Here is a 20,601-nt window from a genome sequence, read left to right on the forward strand (position 1 = left end):
GAATAACAAAAAAATGTATATTTTTACTATAAAACCAAATTTTTTCCAAATAAGTACTTCGAACCGGTCAAATTGTACAGTAAAGTGGTAAAGTGGTAACCATTAATTTCATTTGGGGTGCTAAATAGGGTGAGATTTTCACGAGTTTTTTATCAAAAAGGGAACTAACTTTATTTTGAACGTAACTCACTTAGTTTTGATACTCGAAACTTTTATAAAAAATCAAAATAAAGCTTTTTTAAACAAGGGAAGGCGAATCCCAAGCAAGTCTCTCTATAAACAAATAAATATTCAAAAATAAAATCTTTTGGATTTCTTAAGTAGGAAACAAATTTTCTCTTATACCTATGGAATCTATAGTATGCATTCCACAACACATCAGTTCATCAAGGCAAAGATCAAAAAAATTGTTTCCTAGTACTCAATACGTGAGTAAAAACGCAGGTAGGTAAAGGCATTTAATATTTAATTACGATTCAGATACCAATGCCATCTCTCTGTGGACCATTTCAACCTCTTGGTATCTTCAGGAGAGCCTGTAGTGGTGCCCTGACTCGAAGTTAAATATTTTCGCCCCGTATGCCAATTACAATGAAGTAATTAACATTTAGACGTAATAGCGACCTCTATTAAAGGAAAGGCGAACCCCAAGCGACACCATTTTTACAAATAAATATTCAATATTCAATAATTAGGGAATCCAACGATCTGTCAAACTATTCCAATATGTCTGGCGGCTGGCATGATGGCATTGAAGGCATATGATAGTATAGTGTTATTTTAGTATTTTAAAGTAATTTTCGTATTTTATATGTCCGTGTAAGTATTGCTAAATACTTCTGTGACATAGTAAAAAATATTGCTTACGTCAATAAACTTTAATAAGTAGTTAAAAAGTTTTAAATGAGTAATTTGGAAGATTGAAGAAAGCTAGGTTAACAAATTTTATGTTTTATAAGTTTAATAATAAATAATATTCAGCATCCCTAAAATAGATTTTAGGTAAAATCATCGGGGTAATATATATTTTATTATTTTAGGTACCTAGTAATACCACATTGTATCTTAAATTTGAAATTTTAATTTAAATAAAGTATCTAATAAAATCGCTTGTGTGCAGTGTTGCCAGAGAAATTTTTGTAAATGCACCGGAATGACTGGAATAGTGACACAAAGTACTAAACCAACACATTTTGTACAAAAACTTTAAAAAACGTCGTTTAATATTATTTGAAGCAAATTTCTTATGTCACAAAATTTTAGGTTTTTACTTTAGGAGACTTTAGTATCAAAAGTTTGGTTGTTAATTGTATCAAATTGGTACAATTGTAACAACTCTGGCAACGCTTAATTGCCTGCCATACGTCCTGTCATTAAAAATCACGTGGTTTGGATTGCCTAATTAACATTTAGACGCAATAGCGACCTCTATCAAAGGAAAGGCGAAACCAAAGAGATTCCATCTTTAAACAAATAAATATTCAAAAATATTTATTTGTTTAAAGATTGAGTAAACAAATAAATATTCAAAAATATTTATTTTAATAAATATTTATTTTAAATATTTATTTGTTTAAAGATGGAGTCGCTTGGGTTTCGTTTTTCCTTTAATAAAGGTCGCTATTGCGTCTAAATGTTAATTCCTTCATTGTAATTGCCACAAGGGGCGAAAATATTTAATTTCGAATCAGAGCACCACTACCAGGGCCGGATTTAAGGGAGGGCAGGCTGGGCAGCTGCCCGGGGCCTCCACATTTTGGGGGCCCCCACAAAGCCTCAAACATAAGAGGTTCATTTAAACAGATATTGTCAGGAGATACAGGAACTCGACATCGACAATGTATGTCAAGTATAAAATGAAGGAGCGTAGGAGTGATAATATAATACATTATTCATGTTTTTCACCTTCCACCGGGTGAGTGTATTGCTTCGTTTGTAAATTCTTATCTAGTGTTCGTACAGATTTTAGCCACAGACGATTTTGTGATTGGAAACATGCAGATAGTAGGCTTATGGATCACGAAATGTCTAAAGCACACGAAAGAATTGGGCGTATTGATACTGAAATAGCAAAACAGGCCGAAGCAATAAAGAATTATTGGAAAATATTCGAAAGACTAATTTTAGTGTTATAAAGTTTATTTGTGAACGAGATTTAGCATTTCGCAGCGAAAATGAGTTGTCGAGTTCATTACAAAATGAAAATTATTTGGAAATAATCCAGTTATTAGCTGAATATGATCAATTTTTGAAGCACCATATTAATAAATATTCAAATCCTGGAAGCGGGCATGTCAACTATCTTTCATCAACCATATGTGAGGAAAGTGTACATCCGATGGGTCAAAACGTATTAAATGAAATTGTTTTAAGGATTAAGAAGTCAAAATATTATTCAGTTCATACCAATCAATTAACTGTGATATCTCGTTACATAGAAGGTTTCACTCCTGTTGAAAGGTTTACCATATTTTTGCCAAATCGCGGTCATAAAGCAGAAGATATATTTAATTCTCTAATGACATTTTTGCAAGGACATGATATCGATTTGAAAAACTGCAGGAGACCGTCCTACGTTAATGCGTCAGTTATCAGTGGAAACTACAATGGTGTTCAGGCTAAAATTATAGAACAAAAAGGTACTTATCCATACATGCGTGCTCCCTGCTCGCTGTAGCTGCTCAAATGGATACGGCATGCGCTCCCCTACATATAACCCGCAAATCGGTTGAATCAAAGAGGGTGAGCGCCGTGGGGCGAGCACCAACGTATCTACTATGTGGAGCTGCTACACCGAGCACGGAGCACCCACGTTTGGATACGCACCTTAATATCTTGGAGTTGTGGATTCCTTGTGTCGCCCACTCTCTAAATTTAGTTTCAAAAGCTGCAACTGAGTGTTATAATTATATGTATTTTTCACTTCCTCTACATATATATACAACTTGTTAACAGAATGTTTAAAAGCTGCGTCTTTAAGCGACAGCAACGCAGACCATGGCAAAAATATTATTGTTCCTAAAAGAGCAAATACTACTTGATGGTTATGGAGGTGATGCCGCAAAAGAACTAATTAAAGGTTATAATCAGATTAAAGGAGCATTATCCAAAATTTCTGAAGACGAATAATTTAAAACTCGTAGTATTGCAAATGGTTTGTACCTATAATCGAATGTGTTTACTGGAAAGAGAGAGGATATTAGGGAAGACAAACAGCACAAGTCGTATTCTTCAAGATCCAAATATTGACCTTAATTCAGGGGTGGCAGCACTTAGATCACTTAAATAAATTATACAGTCAAGACGTGATAATTTCGAAAAATATGAGAACATCAGAGAAGTTTAGAACTCAAAATTTCATCGCTATAATAGATCACTTCATTACCTCTTTAACTCAGAGGCTGTCTACATACGAATCCATTCATTCCAATTTTGGATTTTTACATAATTTTGGAAAATTTGAAAATTTAATTCTCAATGAAATTGAAGCTCACCCACTAAAGCTTGCCAACATTTATAGTAATCATTTAGATGAAAACCTATGTGTCCATCTGGTACAGTTTGTAAGATTCTTCAATTCAATTAAAGAGGAAATCGGCTCATCAAATATAAGCAAAGAACTTCAAATGTACGAACTGCTAAAAGAAAAGAATATGAATGATGCTTTTAAAAATGTTGAGGTGACACTTTGTTTATATTTAGTTCTGATGTTAACTAACTGCAGTGGATAGAGATCATTCTCAAAATTTAAGTTAACTAAAAATCGACTTCGGTCTATGATGGGCCAAGAGTGTTTGAATCATCTCTCTATAATGAGCATTGGCCACGATGTCTTAATGTAACTAGATATGTCCCACATAATCAAGAAATTTTTAATTAAAATACCTCGAAAACTTCCCGGACTTTAACCATACATCTTACTATTATTTTTAATATTTTACTGTAACAAGTTACAGCTCTTGTACTTTTTATTATTTAAAAATATATTTATAAAAGTAGATTTTTTTAATGGTAGGTGGTAGGGCCCCACACCAAATCTGCCCAGGGGCCCCCACTGCCTTAAATCCGGCTCTGACCACTACAGGCTCTCCTGAAGATACCAAGAGGTTGAAATGGTCCACAGAGATATGGTAATGGTCTCTGAATCGTAATTAAATATTACATGCTTTTACCTTTTTTAAACACTTTTGAATAAGAACTAGGTATGTTTCATGACTTCATGGATACACCATTTTTTCGATTTTTTATAAGTTATATTTTTGATAGGAATATATTTTTCGATGAAATACTTAGTTTTTGTTACATAGTTATGTGCGAAAAAACGCCTAAAAAAGTGTTTTTTGTTAAAAAATACACATTTTTACCCGAAAATAAGTCAAAAAAGGTATTAATTTAGTTTAAAAACTCTATATAACAAAAGGTACTTAGAATAATTAATCCATTTATCCGTTTCCGGACCTATTTTAAACGTATATTTTTCAGCCCGAGAAGGGGTGTCTTTCACTCCCCAAGCAAAAGTAACCAACGGCACAAGTCCAACTTTGAACTGGAAGGTAAGTAGAACTACAAATTTTCATGCAATTCAGTGGTGGACCTGAGAATTACACTTCAAAACGGTCATTTACTGGGCCAATAACCGTAAAAATCGTATCAATAAAACAATAATTTCATTTTTATAAATATTCTTACCTTGGCTAATGCACGATATCGTTTATAATATTTTATAATATTAGTCAAAAATCAACTAACTACAATCCAAACCCATGCGTATGAGTCAGCACGATACCCCAGGAAACGAAGCATTTAAAAATAAAAAAAATACTGCCCGCTGTTTTTCAACTGGAATATTTGGCGGAAGTCAGTACAAAAGACGTACCATCTTCTAGGTATCGAAATTTTTCCTGCGTCATGGATTTTTATTAACAAATAAACAAAAAACCTTTTTTGTCGTTCACTTCAATATTGTACAAAAACTACAATCGTAGATGAAAACGTCCAACAGATGAATTTTTTTAAAATACTAGATCTTTAAAATGATACTTTCTAAATGTTATTGCAAGTTCAACCCGAATTTTATGCAATGTTATTTAATTTCATTTAATTGTATTTAATTTTTTTTAATTAATTTTATTTAAATTTATTTAATTATATTTAAATGTACCTAATTTTATTAATTTTATTAATTTAATTTAATTTTATTTAATTTTGTTTAATTCTATTTTATTTCATTTTATTTTATTTAACTTTATTTAATTTTAATTTAGGTACTTTAATTTTATTTAATTAACACTTATAGGGTTGAAACCACCCCGGAACCAGTCAATAATAGAAAATTCTGAATCTATATCTAATTTTACCGTAGAAAAATGGTAATAATATGGCAATAATATCAAAATCGGGATCCATTCTTAGTTTTACCATAAAAACATGTATAGCACTACTTTTTTTGAGAAAATTAAACAAATCACCCCTAAGAGTTGAGACCACCCCGAAGCCGGCCAATAATTTAAAATTCTGGATTTATACTTGAAATCACCCTGAAACCAGTTAAATAATAGATCATTCGGGATCTGCACTTAGTTTAATAAGAAATTTAAAATAAGTGTATGTATAGATATGTATATTTCGGTATACAGCAAGGTTACCACTCGCGTCACGATTTTTGAATGACGCCACATACGATTTTAATCCCGTTAAAATTCCATGCCAAGCGATAAGAAGTATTCACTTCAAAAAATATCTCTGGTTCTATGAGTCGTACTTACAAACTTCTGTTGTTTTTTAAAAGATGTGTTTTTTCATAACCTTGGTGTAGACTGTAGATAATTTTTCATAACAGAAGGTGTATTTTGTTTTTATTTTGTCAAGCTTAAAATGGTGCAGCTGATCTAATTGTTTATAAGGCGAAAAATAGTACTTCATTCGGCATCAATTATTTGTAAGTAAACAATTAAAAATAAATGTACTTTTTTAAAATCATGAAAATTTGAGATCATACGAAGAGAATGTGATTAAAAATACCCTTCAGAGTTTTGAAAAAGCACCTGTATAGGGCAGTTAATGAGGGTATTTGGCTCCGAATTTCATCCTACTACATCGATTTACTTGATATTTTTACAGTAAGTAGGGAATAGCTCAAGAAACAAAGTCTACCCTATGCTGATGTGCGCTTTTATCTTGGGGGGTGGTTCCCACCCCTTCTCGGGGGTGAAAAATGTTTTGGTTATAAATAGCCACGGAATAGGCTAGAGAACCTAATTTTAAGTAAAAACTGTTCTATAATTATTTTTTGAAAACTCAATACCTTTTGAGTTATTCGTGGTTGAAAGTTGGCCATTTTCATTGAAAAATGACATCTTTTCGGACGGATTTTTGCGAATACTTTAAAAACTATACATCTAACAAAAAAACTATATAAAATATTTCTGTAGGTTATAAAAAAAACAAAGAGATTCGTTCCTTCATAAATCTTCTAGTTAAAATACAAAGAGGAATATGGTAGGTAAGAAAAGTTTGTTTTTTTGCTGCATGCTCAAATCGGTGTATTCAACTTGAAATAACAGAGAAACTATCGATTTTAGGTGTATAATGATACTAATAACTTTTGTAGTGCTTGAAAAGACCTTAAAATGAGCAGTACTAAATGTCGATTACATTCAAACTAAGCGAGATATTCTGCAAAAAATTTGATGACTAATGTATTTTAAGAAGAAATGAGAAGTATATTTTACCCCTCATCCATCAGAATTAAAATACATCGTTTTCCTTCTGCAATACTTTTTATTATAGTGTTATTTCTATGTTCAAAAAGTTGGACTGGATTAAAATGAATGGTTTTTGAAAAAATTAAGATCAAATTATAGAGCGCATTTTTAAATTTTCTTAAAAACCTTCCTTTTCCTCCATGTAACTCGAAAAAGATAACGAGATACGAAAAAAAAAAGATAGCACACAAAAATGTAGGGCTTTTTCAGATAAAAATTTCATTTTTATTTTTCATTACAGTATCCCTTATCATTTTTAAGTTACATGGAGAAAAAGAAAGATTTCTAAGAAAATTTAAAAATGCTCTCTATAATTTGATCTTTTTTTTTTCAAAAACCATTCATTTTAAACCCGTCCAACTTTGTGAACATAGAAATAACACTATAATAAAATGCATTGTGAAAGGAAAACGATGCATTTACATTTTGGTGGATGGGGGTTAAAATTACTTCTCATTTTTTCTTAAAATACATTTAATAAGACCTTTAATATAGCTCATTTTAAAGGTCTTTTCAAGCACTACAAAAAGTATTAGTAGCATTATATACCCAAAATCGACCGTTTCTCTGTTATTTCAAGTTGAATACACCAATTTGAGAATGTACCAAAAAACAAACTATTTTCACCTACCATATCTCTTTTTGTATTATAACTAGAAGATTTATGAAGGCAAGTGTCTCTTTGTTTTTTATAACCTACAAAAATGTTTAATAGAGTTTTTTTAGTTGGATGCATAGTTTTTAAGGTATTCGCAAAAAACCGTTCGAAAAGGTATTATGTTTCAATGAAAATGGCCAATTTTCAACCACGAATATTTAAAAAAGTATTGTTTTCAAAAAAAAATTATAGAACAGTTTTTGCTTAGAATTAGGTTCTCTAGTGAATTTTGTGGTAATTTTAATAAAAAAATTGTCCACCCCAAGATAAAAGCACACATCGGCATACGGTAGACTTTGAATTAGGAGATCAGTAGAGGCTAGGCCCAAAATTTCATTAAAATCCATGCAGGTAATATCCTATTCTTGCTCCCATTCACTGGCGTATAGTCTAAGAGCCGGGAGCGGATTTTGTGCGTGATAAGTAATATGGAAAAACTATACGGGGATATGTTGAATTAGTTGTGTATATGACTTTCACCAACGGCTGGAAACCAGAGTGGGGGCCGAGGGTAGTTGTAAGGGGCAAAGTCGCGGTTATTATTATTTTTTTTATGACGCTCCTGATTGAAATAGTGCACCAAAATTTGGGAATAAATAGGTCCTGACGTACCTAAGTAAAATCTCTAGGGGCGAAACGCTGCGTGCCCGACAAAGGGGTGGGGGTAGGGGTGAATATAAAAAATATAAGGGGCTTTTTGCGACATTTTGCTTTTATGCGACAAAATTTGGGTATAAGTAGACCATGACATAAGTAAGTAAAATCTCCAGAGCCGGAAACCAGAGTGGGGGAGGAAGGTAGTTATAAGGGGTCAAAGTCCGGTTTTTTATTTTTTTTTGTGACGCTCATGATGGAGATAGTGCAACAAAATTTGGGAATAAGTAGGTCATGACGTAACTAAGTAAAATCTCCAGGAGTGGAACGCTGCGTGGCCGAAAAAGGGGTGGGGCAGGTGTGAATATAAAAAAATGTAAGGGGTTTTTTGCGACGTTGGTAATTGAGATAAGGCACCAAAATTTGGAAATAAGTAGACCATGACATAACTAAGTAATATCCCCAGAGGCGGAAACTAGAGTGGCGGACGAGGGTATTTATAAGGGGTAAAATTCGCGGTTTTTTTTTTGTGGCGCTCATGATGGAGATAGTGCACCAAAATTTGGGAGTAAGTAGGTCATGACGTAACTAGGGGTGGTAGACAGGGGTGAGTATAAAAATACATGGGGTTTTTTGCCGTTCATGATGGAGATAGTGCACCGAAATTTGGGAATAAGTAGATCATGACATTACTAAGTAAAATCTCCAGGGGCGGAACGCTGCGTGGGGGACAAATGTTGTGCCAGGTCACAAAAAAATAATAAAAACGGCGACTTTGACCCCTTATAACTACCCTCGTCCCCCACCTCGGGTTTCCGGCTCTGAGGATTTTACTTAGTTATGTCATGGTCTACTTATTCCCAAATTTTGGTGCACTCTCTCAATCACGAACGTCGCAAAAAACCCCTTATATTTTTTGTATTCACCCCTGCCCCACCCCTTTGTCGGCCTCGCAGCGTGCGACCCCTGGAGATTTTACTTAGTTACGTCATGACCTACTTATTCCTAAATTTTGGTGCACTATCTTGATCATGAGCGTCACAAAAAAAATAATAAAATCGGCGACTTTGACCCCTTATAACTACCCTCGTCTCCCACTCTGGTTTCCGGCTCTGGGGATTTTACTTAGTAATGCCATGGTCTACTTATTCTCAAATTTTGGTCCACGATCTCAATCAGGAACGTCGCAAAAAACCCTTTATATTTTTTATAGTCACCCCTACCCCCACCCATTTGTCGGCCACGCAGCATTCCGCCCCTAGAGATTTTACTTAGTTACGTCATGACCTACTTATTCTCAAATTTTGGTGCACTATCTCGATCATGAGCGTCACAAAAAAAAATAATAAAAACCGCGACTTTGATCCCTTATAACTACCCTCGGCCCCCACTCTGGTTTCCGGCCGTTGGTGAAAGTTATGTACACAACTAATTCAACATATCCCCGTATAGTTTTTCTTTCCATATTACTTATCACGCACAAAATCCGCTTCTACCTCTCCGACTAGTGGTATTGTCATTTGAAAATGACTTTATTTTTCTAAAATGGGATAAACAAATAGAATTGTTTAAAAACTACTCGACCGATCGAGCCCATCTTTTGCATATTTAGTAACTACATAAAAACTCACATTGTGAAATGTGCTTTAAATATTTTTATTGTTTTATTTGAATAATATAAACAATTGAAAATATGCTTACTTTCGGGTTTAATTTGTAATAACTTTTTTGTTTATAAACATTTTTTAATGTGGAAAGTCTCATTTTAAACAGTAAGTATTTTCAAAAAAGTCGTCTCTGGAATGTTTTCATCTACAATGCGTAGTTTTTTCACAATATTGAAATGAATGAAAAAAGTCACTTTTTTTGCTTAATTGTTAATAAAAAACCGTGACCTAGTAAAACTTTCGATACCCACGGGATGTTACGCCTTTTGTATTGACTTCCCCCAGATATTCGAATTAAAAAATAGCGGCCAGTAATTTTTCGATTTTTCAAGTTCTTATTCGGCTTCGTTTCCTGGGTTACGAGTTAAGGTCGCCAATTCGAAATCACTAACTTTACCTCTGAGGTCATCCACTTTTTCATGTAGCCAGTCGCAGTATGCTTCAGGAATATTGGAATTGTCAATGAAAGGATTTGAAATAAATTCAGTAGAAACGGAAGCTTGAGATTTATCGTTAGGAGAATATTTCTCATAACAGGGATAAAACGGGATATTCGCAAAAAGATCCACTGCATCATGGTCATCTTCTGCACTTGGAGGTGTATTTGGATCATATTCCAAAGGAAAGCGCTGGTTCGAAGTAGCAAGGAGCTCGGTTTTACTTTTAGACAGCTCTTTAGAAGCCAAAAGATTTGACTTACTATCTTGATCCAAATTCATAACGAATAAATTTTGTAGAACAAATGAAGGTTTCGGAGATTCTTCTTGTCCAATTTGTTCTGTATGCGGCTCAACTATAGGACAGTAAGATGTCGACTTCTTTTTGTCCAACATTCCGCTAAACTTCTGTGTAATGTTTGTTAACTTTTCACCAAGTCTACTTGGTAACGTCTGACTCTTTTTTTTAAGAAGTGTACTTGTTTCATACGAATCTTCGTCTGTTTTGGCTGGATTGTCCATGAATTCCCTTACTGACCTAATTTCAATAGCCTCCTTACCACTATCCAAGGTTTTTACCATTAGTTTTACTTCTGCTTTTACTAGTTTATTCGTGACTTCATAAGTACCTTCATCAGAACTACTTGACGTCACAGAAGAGCTTCCATCACTGGAATCATCGACGTCAATGGATGACTCCTTAAGAGAACTGCTCAGACCTGGTGTTCTCTCGATGATTGTTGTTTCGATTAGTGGAGAATATGCTTTGGTTGAGTATGATTTATTTGAGTAATAACTGCCTAATAAACTTTGGTTTTCTTCGTCTTCTTCGGGAACTATACTCAAGTTGCGATACGTTCCTTCCCACCATATTTCGTTTCCTGTCCTATTGTCACGCAGTTGCATTGCTTGAACTGGTGGTTTTGATTCCACAAGTTCATAATCATCGTCAATTAAAGTTTCTTTGTGTTCAGTTGGATCATTCCAGCTATCGGGGTAGTGATCACTTAGTGACTCACTGGAGGCAGTGTTAGCTCGTTGGAAGTCTATTTTGTACGTGTACGGTTTCTCTAAATACTCATCCTCTGGATGATTTGTTAAGAGCTTAGTTTCGTCGTCTTCTACAGAAATTACAAGGTCGTTGATGTTTTTTGAAATCTCGTCGAGATTGCTGAAGTTTTCTTTAACGACCACATCGTCATACTCATGAATGGGATCTACCCTTGGATGTCCACTAAATGAAATCAGGTCATAAGGAGATTCATCTTGGTTTACAATAATTTCTTGAGTTGTTTCGTAGACTTTTGGTCTTCGAATGACCTTCTTAATTGGAACTTCTATTAGAGCATCGGTGCTTGGTAATAACTCTAGTGTGTTAAGACACGCTTGGTCTGGTTCCACTACGTCTAAGTCTAATCCAAACAGTTTTTCCTGCTTTTGAACTTCGAACAACATGTTTTCAAGCATTGCGTCAATTTGTGTGTATGAGGTGGTTCTGTGTAGGAGAGGTTGTTGGTTCAGTGGAATAGAAGGAGAAGACACACTGCTGTTTGGCATAAGCACGCTTTCGTATGTTACGAACTGGGTGCCAGGTAGAGGCATATCTGGTGAAAAAAGTGAGCTATACTATTGCTCGAGTTTGGTAGAAATGTTCTATCCTGTCCAACTGTCTTTTTGGGCGAAAATTTTATGTGTTGAATGTATTAAATTTAAATTAAGATCGCGGATGGTCACAATTTTAACTTTTTATGTTAATAATGAGAAACATACCAAGATTCATTCGATATCGTAAGATATTTGCGAACATTTTATTTTAGGAAAAGATAATAATTTTTCTTAATCTAGTCTAATCTAATCTAGGTAAGTTAGGCTATTATAAAATATGTATCTAGCTGTTATGTAATATAACATAAAAAGAGAAAACATAAAAAAGAGGATTATAAGTAATTCATTTGGATACATTTTCTTGGCTTTTCCGTGTTCAGAGTGAGTTTTAAGTATGGAATGAACTCAGACAATAATAATATCCCAAACGACAATATTTGGCTGTAACAAGATGGTGATCCACCTCACTATGCGCGTGTGGTGAGGCAATGCCTACATGTGTTTCCCAGAGGATGGATTGGAAGGCGTGGTTTTTTCGAATGGTCCCTGCGATAACCCGACATGATTCCTTTAGACTATTTTCTGAGGGGTTTCTTAAAATCCAACGTTTATGAAAGAAAAATCTGTCAATATGCAGAAATTAAAAGATAGTATTACCACAGAGGTAAGTAGAATTAAGCAGTCAGGAATGTCGCAAAATGTATTGGTAAGTTTCAAAAATCACATGGCTTAAAATCACTTCTTGTATGGCTATTAAGTGTTTCATTAAAAGAAAATATCTAAATAGTTTTGGAACAATATTTCTACCCTTATATGGCCCGGATAGCTCAGGCGGTAGGTGTCTGACCTCCGCGAAGATAGGCCAGGGTTCGATTCCCAGCGCCGGCGAGGACATCTAGACATCTTTAAAAATGTCTATAGACTCCAGGTCGACTCAGCCCGAATAAAATGAGTACCTTGGGTAAAACCAGGGGTAATAATAGGCGGTTGAAGCCTAGCACTGGCCCTGTTACCGTCTTTACTATATATATACTATATATATATATATTATACTATAGGCCCTAGAGATAGCAGACTACCCTGCTATAATTCCAAAGCCGCGTTAGCGGTATAAAACGAAAGACTATTATTATTATTTCTACCCTTTTGATTTTTACCGCCTGTCCATTAGATGGCTTATTGTCGTCAGTTAGTGTTTCTCAGTTTTAATACCTTTTTCCTAGGCTGCGCGTCTAGGCGATTTTCCTCAGATTAGACCCTCTTCGATCATTTGGCTTTGGGTTCACACCTTCTAATTTTGTTCTGGATAGGCTCCAGAGTCTGCTGCCGAGCCTCATGTCAGTCAATATCTTGTTTCATCAAGTAATGATGAAATTTTTTCCCGTTGCTCCACTTAAGCTCATTCGTTTAACCTTTTTCGGTTCTGGTTGGTCTTCGATAGTATTTTTGTTACTAGAGGAACTACTTTTACCCTAGTCACGTATAATTATAAGCTATGGCTCTGACTAAGAAATCAGCACAGAAAATGGGAGAAACTCATAGACCAAGGGGTCTGTATAAGGACTGGTAATTAATCCACCACCAGGCTCCATTCCAAATCTATGGACCGCAATAAATCCACCTCCAGCCTTCATTCCATATTCATGGACTGCAATCACTAGACTCCATTCCACATGAAATTGAATATAAAACTATTGGTGTAATTCAGTCAGTAGACTCCACTATCTAATACATAACTAAGAGACTTAATATCGCAGTAACATCGTCAACTTTCCTTCCATCAGCCCTACATCAAAAGCAGCATGGACAGTTAGGTGTTTAATGAGCATATTTTTTTTTAAGATTAAGGTCTTCAGTCACCTTTTTATCTTTCTTTCTTTAGCCACTTAATTTGGTTTGGACCTTCTTTTTGATACCTTCACCCACCTTCTACAGGAATTGCTGAAACATAGAGACAAGTCTACTTACTTAATGAATAAAATGTTTGTTTACGTTTTTGTGTAATGCTTTGTTTGTCTTAGCGATTAGCCGAACTACCTCTGAGAACTGCTGGCCAGGGTAGAAATCTCCATGATTGTCTTTGTGGTGGCGAAGAGGAGGTACGGTAGCTGAGGTTGACCTCGTCACGATCTTAAGTCAATCGTTAATTTTAAAATGGTGCAACCAACGTGGTTTGTACTTTACACATTGGCGCCCAACGTGCGGCTCGATATGTAACGTGTGTTATACACAACAATACAACATTTACAAAAAATACAATAACACAAGATATTTTAATAATAAAACCAAAAAGGTGAAAAGCACATACACATTTTACATACTTTTTAACCGTTTTATCAACCTATTAAAGTTATTTATTATTCTAATTAAAAGACAGTTGGACTTGATAAGAACAAATTGCTTCGGAAATACTTTGTGTATATCTTTGCATTAACCAAAGTGTGATTATAATAATATATTCTATTCTCGTTAGTAAGAGTTGTTAATTTGGTATCAATATAAATGTTATTTTTGCCAATGAGATGTGAATGAAAGTGAATTTAGGAAGTGAATTTTGATACGCCGGAATGCTTAAGCTGTGCCGGTAATTGCACATTTTTCTGAACTGTGGTTGGATCTTAAAAGAATATTATTTCTCTACAATTTTTAAATAACGCCGGTTTTTATTTTACCTATAAGATTTGCCAGTACCTACGTTACTTCATTGTTTGTTTGGTTGATATTTTAAGTCATTGCAAAGGACAATGTATGGAAAATTTAATGTGGCTCAAATCAAATAAAATTTACATAAATAGATTCGTCTCGAAATCACAATCATTTCATATTCTTGCGCCAACTCTGAATTTTGATGAATAACGGCGTAAATTGTAATTAAATATTAAGGAAATCACATTTTTGAAGTCAGCTTGAAAACAGCTTAACCCAGCTTGAGGCTGTCACTTATTTTGCAGTGCGTCACTGGAAGAGCATTGTGATTTATTATCTACAATATAAGAGACCTTATTAATACCTGCAGAAAGATTTAAAATCTGTCGATTCACAAAATCTTTTTTCTCACTCTAATTCACTTACATACCCACTTCATTTTAGATTTATTTATATCCATTTACGCTGTTATTAATCAAAATTCACAGCTAATGTAATATATTCATGTAAATTCTATTTGATTTGAGTGACATTACATTTTCCAAAAGATGTGTGCGGTGTCCTGTATAGTATAGTATAGTGAAACGCTAACAGTTGTATAACGTAAACTTTTAACTTTGATTGTACATTAGAGACAGACGAAGAAAACAAAACGACATGCTGAACCTACATATTATCCGCATCTTTAGAATGGGACAAATTAGTAAACTTCATTAGAAACTAAAAATAACGCGTGAAAAACTCACTGCAAAAAAGTTATCACTCAAAATGAGAAGAAACATATTTTGCTTATTTTGCAGATACCTATGCACGTTTGATGAGAGGCAAGTATCTCAAAAACAGATACTAACAAAATGGTGTGTTTTGAGACATAACAACATTACAATATTAGTGAATTATTGAAAAGTCGACATTGAAACTTGGTAGGAAAGCAAGTAGAAAATAATAGTGGTAATAAATAAGAAGTAAACGGCATTAAGAATGAGACTCGTTGTAAGGAATTATTCTGGGGAATACTTAAGACATGAACATCTGGATACAAGAGTACTCATGTTTTTAAATATATTTTTCGGAATAAGCCATACATTCTAGAAAATGTTTCTATGGTGTTTTGGATGCCATATGGAAAGGCGTTTTTGAAGCAGATCGGTAAATGGAAACGACAAATGAACCACAAATTTTGTGGTTTCCAATCAAAAATACCTTTGACTGAAAATATATACTAAAATTCCAAAACGAATGGAACAGTATGAGAAACAGTAAGACGAAAAATTGACGCAATAAATAGAACAATACAATACACTGAAACTTATTGTTCGTCCGCTATAACTTTTTCCATGCGTCACGATTAATTTTCAAACAAATTAAGTCAAAACATAAAGTGAAACGTACGCCGATGTGTGTAGTATACAGTATACAAAATGTATATACACATCGACGTTCGTTTCACTTTATGTTTTGACTTAATTTGTTTGAAAATTAATCGCATGGGAAAAGTTATAGCGGACGAACAATACTAAACAATGTACAGGGTTGACGACTCAAAAGAATCCATCCTGATATTTGACAATATTCATTGGATTTTATGAAAATGCTGAAACAGGTCGATTTTTATTCCAAAGAGATCATCTTTAGACGATATAGACATCTGTCATTTGCCAATTCCCTTCCTTCCGTACCACAAACCCTTAATTAAAAAAAAAAGAATAGACCATAATGTGTGGTACATACTTTGAGAGGTATTTGGCTGGAGAATTCAGGAATCCATGATATTTCTTTTCATATTAACTATGTTTTTGTGAAACAGCATCAATTTATTACAAGCGTTACGTCTTTTAAAAACTAAACTTAATGCCATGTCTGGCTAGTATTGATGACAATTTTTTTCAAACAGCTTAGTTAGCGTTTAATAGCGATAATAAATAAGTATTTTTTAAATTCTTTCGAAATGGTTTATTCTACAGGATAATCGGAAAGTCCCCTTATAAAAATAATGTTTCAATGCGGCGCCAATGTTTGTTGGCATTTCTGCGCATGAACCGCAACTGACAGCTCAGTGAACTGCCGACACTTTATTTTTAACAAGATGGCGCTCAGCTCCATTTTGCCCTCACTGTTCGCAACCGCTTGAATGAAATAGTCCCGGGCCGATGGATTGGACGAGGTTCTCCAAAATGCCCTGTACAATAATTGCCTTGGCCTCCAAGAAGTCCAGATTTGATAACAATAACTCACCAACAAAATTATTGTGTTATTTTTTCCATGTGTAGTATAACAAAAACAGTGCATTACTGTAAAGGGACTTTCCCGCCACCCTATATCACAGACTTGTAGTATAATGTTATGTAAGAGCGGTCCCAGGCTCGCCGGTTGGAGAAACAGGGGGTGAGTTTATTTGTTGAATCGGTTGAATCTAACACACATGGGACATCTTCCCAGAGTTTCAGTATAATGTTATATAATAACTCCAACGAAAATGGATCGATATTGGAAATATTTTTCTGACGATAGACCTTCAGGATTCACTTATGTTTTTATATTCAAAAATTGTAGAGAAAGAATAGTTTCTTTTTTAGCATAAAACGGTCATTATTAAACCCGAATGAGCAAATCATTCAAGCAAAAAACAACCACTATTTTACGCGTATTTAAAAAAATATACTATAGTTTTCGCATGCGCATGCTGTAGTGCAAACCTTTGGTGTTAAATCCTTCAGAATAAAGAGTAGTTATGGCTGTAAGCTGATGAAATAGGGTTACTTGCCTGAAGTAAGCTGAAAAGCTCTTAAAAAATGGCGGAAGATTGTCTAGGAACCATGGAGGGTTGAGTATACACTTTTATATCCCCCACTCTGTGCTTTACCGTTTTTTTTTATGTTTTTGGTGTGTAGATTCGACTTTTAGAGAGTACCAGGGTGAAAAACCATCACATAATTTGTTTTTAAAAATTTAATTGTTTAAATGATTGTATCGCACAAACTGTTAGAGATGTTTAATTTTATCGAAATGAAAATTGTTCGTTTTGAAACAATGAACAAAATGGCGTTTGGTAAACTTTCATCAAATTTGATCAAATCAAATTGTTGGAACCAAAGATGTGTATCTCTTCAAGAAATTAACGCACCACCTTAAAAATGGGTCATTTTTAATATCTCGAACTTCCTAAACCTGTTGTCCGATTTAAATGATTTTTTTTAATATGTTATAGCCTTATTCTTTAACAATATCGCAATAATATTGTTGCCAGACAGGTAAATTGTCATTGTATACCGGGTGTATCAATCACACTGTGATTTTTCTCAAAGGTCGCGTCACCCTGTGAAATATTCTAGCATTTATAAAATACTAAAATTCAAACCTTACTATAGTATGTTTTCTTAACATTCTGTTTTTTAATTTATTCGCTTATGTTGGATAATAAAAAAGTTCGGAACTTTAACAACTAGGCTTGTTTTTCATCAATACATGGTATTTTTAAATAAGTATGGCAAACTTTAAGGGGTAATTCGGCATGAAAAAATAATGACAGTTTGCTTTAAAAATTTATGTCCGCAAATGCTTCCTTTCCGAGATAGGGGGTGTTGAAATTTTTCTTACAAACTGATGATTTATTTATTGCTCTAAAGCAGGTTAAAACATGCAAATGAAATTTGGTGGGTTTTGAAAGGTAGTTATTGTACATTTTTTGACATATAATTAAGAATTTTATGTTCACCATTGGCGCACATAAGGGTCATATTACCCATATGCGCGCCAATGTTGAATATTAAATTCCTAATTGCATATCAAAAAATGAAATAACTACTTCTTAAAATTCATCAAATTTTATTTGCATATCTCAACCGGTTTTGGAGCAATAAATAAATCGACAGTTTGTAAGAAAAATTTCAACACCCCCTATCTCAGAAACGAAGCATTTGTGGACATACGTTTAAGAAGCAAACTGTCATTATTTTTTCATGTAAAATTATCCCTTAAAGTTTGCTATACTTATTTAAAAACACTCTGTATTGGCCAAAAACAAGGCTAGTTATTAAAGTACTTAACTTTTTTATTAGCCAACATAAGCGAGTGAATCAAAAAAACAGAATGTTAAGAAAAGATGAGGCTATAGTTTGGTTTTAATTTCAGTATTTTATAAATGCTAGAATATTCCACAGGGTGACGCGAACTTTGAGAAAAATCACAGTTTGATTGGTACACCCGGTATACAATAACAATTTACCTGTCCAGCAACAATATTATTACAGCGATATCGTTAAAAAATAAGGCTATAACATATTAAAAAAATCACTTAAATCGGACAACAGCTTTACGAAATTCGAGACATCAAAAATGACCCATTTTTAAGGTGGTGCGTTATTCATTGGAGAAGTGTAGAAACATTTACTAAAGCTTATAATGTTCGTTTTGAGTTGGTTATAATTATCTGGCTAATAATTTCCATTGGCCAGATTTTCAAAGTTTATAGCCTAATTTTGATTAAATTTCTTAAAAACAAATTAATTCTCAACTTTTTAGTGAAATTTTTAACGTTGAATTGCTATAACTTTTTTAATAATAAATAAATATAAAGTAATTTTGCAAAATTTCTTAAAAGCTGAAACAACTAACTTTATGATGAGATGATTTAGAAAGTTAATCGCACGTATGAAATTTGAGTCATACTCGGAAAAGCCCCAAACATCAACGTTTATCAAACATAATTTTGTTCATTTTTTTTCAAAAGGAACAATTTTCATTTTGGCAAAATTAAATATCTCTATTAGTTTAGGAGAAACAATCATTTAAACAATTACATTGTTAATAACAAAAATATAACAAGGTTTCAGCCTGATACCCTCGAGAAATCGAATCTACGCACCAAAAAACGGCAAGATATAGTTGCCAACAAATTACTGTAGAACAACCTCATCTTAATCTTATTACAAAGTCATTTGTGTTTGAGTGGTGTCGTTACATTTCCGCCACAGGCAGAAAGTAACAAATGTTAATTTATTGTACCTTTAATTATTATACCTGCCATTCAGTATGTTTACTTGTCGAAACTTAACGACACAACTCAAATATAAATGACATTGTAATAACATAAGATAGGATTTTCTGCAATAATGCGTTTGCAACTATCCCGAGGGGATATAAAACTGCATACTTAACCCTTTCACTGTGCATGACACGGATCCGCGCCATGCTGTTTTCAGACAGTGCGCGTGGCACAAATTCGTGACACATGCACATTCTCACTTTCATTGCCAGTAGAAACTGAGCGTCTGGGCTGGAGATGTCTTCCAGCAAAATGTAGCAGTGAAAGGGTTGACCCCCTCTGGCTCTTAGACTGAGAAAGTTTTACGTGATAATAATAATTAGATCATAGTTATTATATGCTGGAAATAAATTTAAAAGCAGTTAGTGTGTTAAAAACTGTGTTGTTAATGCACAAAGAGCATCCTCTGGCTTAGAAATTAAACGAGTTAAAAAATGAAAATTAAAATGAAAAATGAGAATGAAGTTAGCGATTGATGGTGGTGCTCCTAGTGTGAGATGAAAGAGTTACAAATACCTGCATGTTATTTTCATAATTAGATATTATCATTAACCATTTTACCAGTTCTTTATTTTCAAACATTCAATATAATTTGTATATTAAAATTTTTTGTGGAATTTTTTAATTCTTTTTACATGTACAACTATTATAATTTGTGCATTTAAACATCGCTACCTATATGCAGTTGATCATAAATCTTGCTTAAAAACACATTTATGGAAAAGTTGAGAGTATTCTCATCAGCAAGCTAAGATGCAACAATATACATCCAGCTAATAGTATTTAATATAATACTAAAGCGTTTGATAGAATACAATTAAAAGATGTAATACACCTACCATATGAAAAAAATTTACCACTGTATATCACAAAACTGATAGAAAACATGAATGTAAGAAATAAAATAGAAATAAAAGTCAATGGAATAATAACAGAACCCATAGAAGCAAACAGAGGAATCAGGAAAGGAGATTCACTAAGTCCTCTACTGTTTAACATAATGTTTGATGCAATAATAAAACAAGTGAAAAAAGAGGGTACCTACAAAATGAGCGATAGAGAGATAAAAATACTCTGTTACGGTGATGACACCGTGTTAGTAGCATAGTGCGAAGACGACCTACAAAGATTACTGCACGAATTCAACATCAACGCAAAAGAAATGAATATTAAAATATCAGTCCAA

The 20,601-nt window shown here is 33.7% G+C and overlaps 1 protein-coding gene across 1 annotated transcript in view; it reads right to left on the reverse strand.

Annotated features, from left to right (window-relative positions):
- LOC114333145 (titin) overlaps positions 1-20,601 on the reverse strand; it is a 96,349-nt gene that overhangs the window by 65,785 nt on the left and 9,963 nt on the right. Inside the window, exon 4 of the mRNA XM_050660763.1 lies at positions 10,081-11,724. Within this exon, the coding sequence (XP_050516720.1) occupies positions 10,081-11,724 (1,644 nt within the window). The remainder of the gene's footprint in view (positions 1-10,080; positions 11,725-20,601) is intronic.

This window comes from Diabrotica virgifera, chromosome 9 (assembly GCF_917563875.1).
Source record: "Diabrotica virgifera virgifera chromosome 9, PGI_DIABVI_V3a".
Lineage (NCBI taxonomy): Eukaryota > Metazoa > Arthropoda > Insecta > Coleoptera > Chrysomelidae > Diabrotica > Diabrotica virgifera.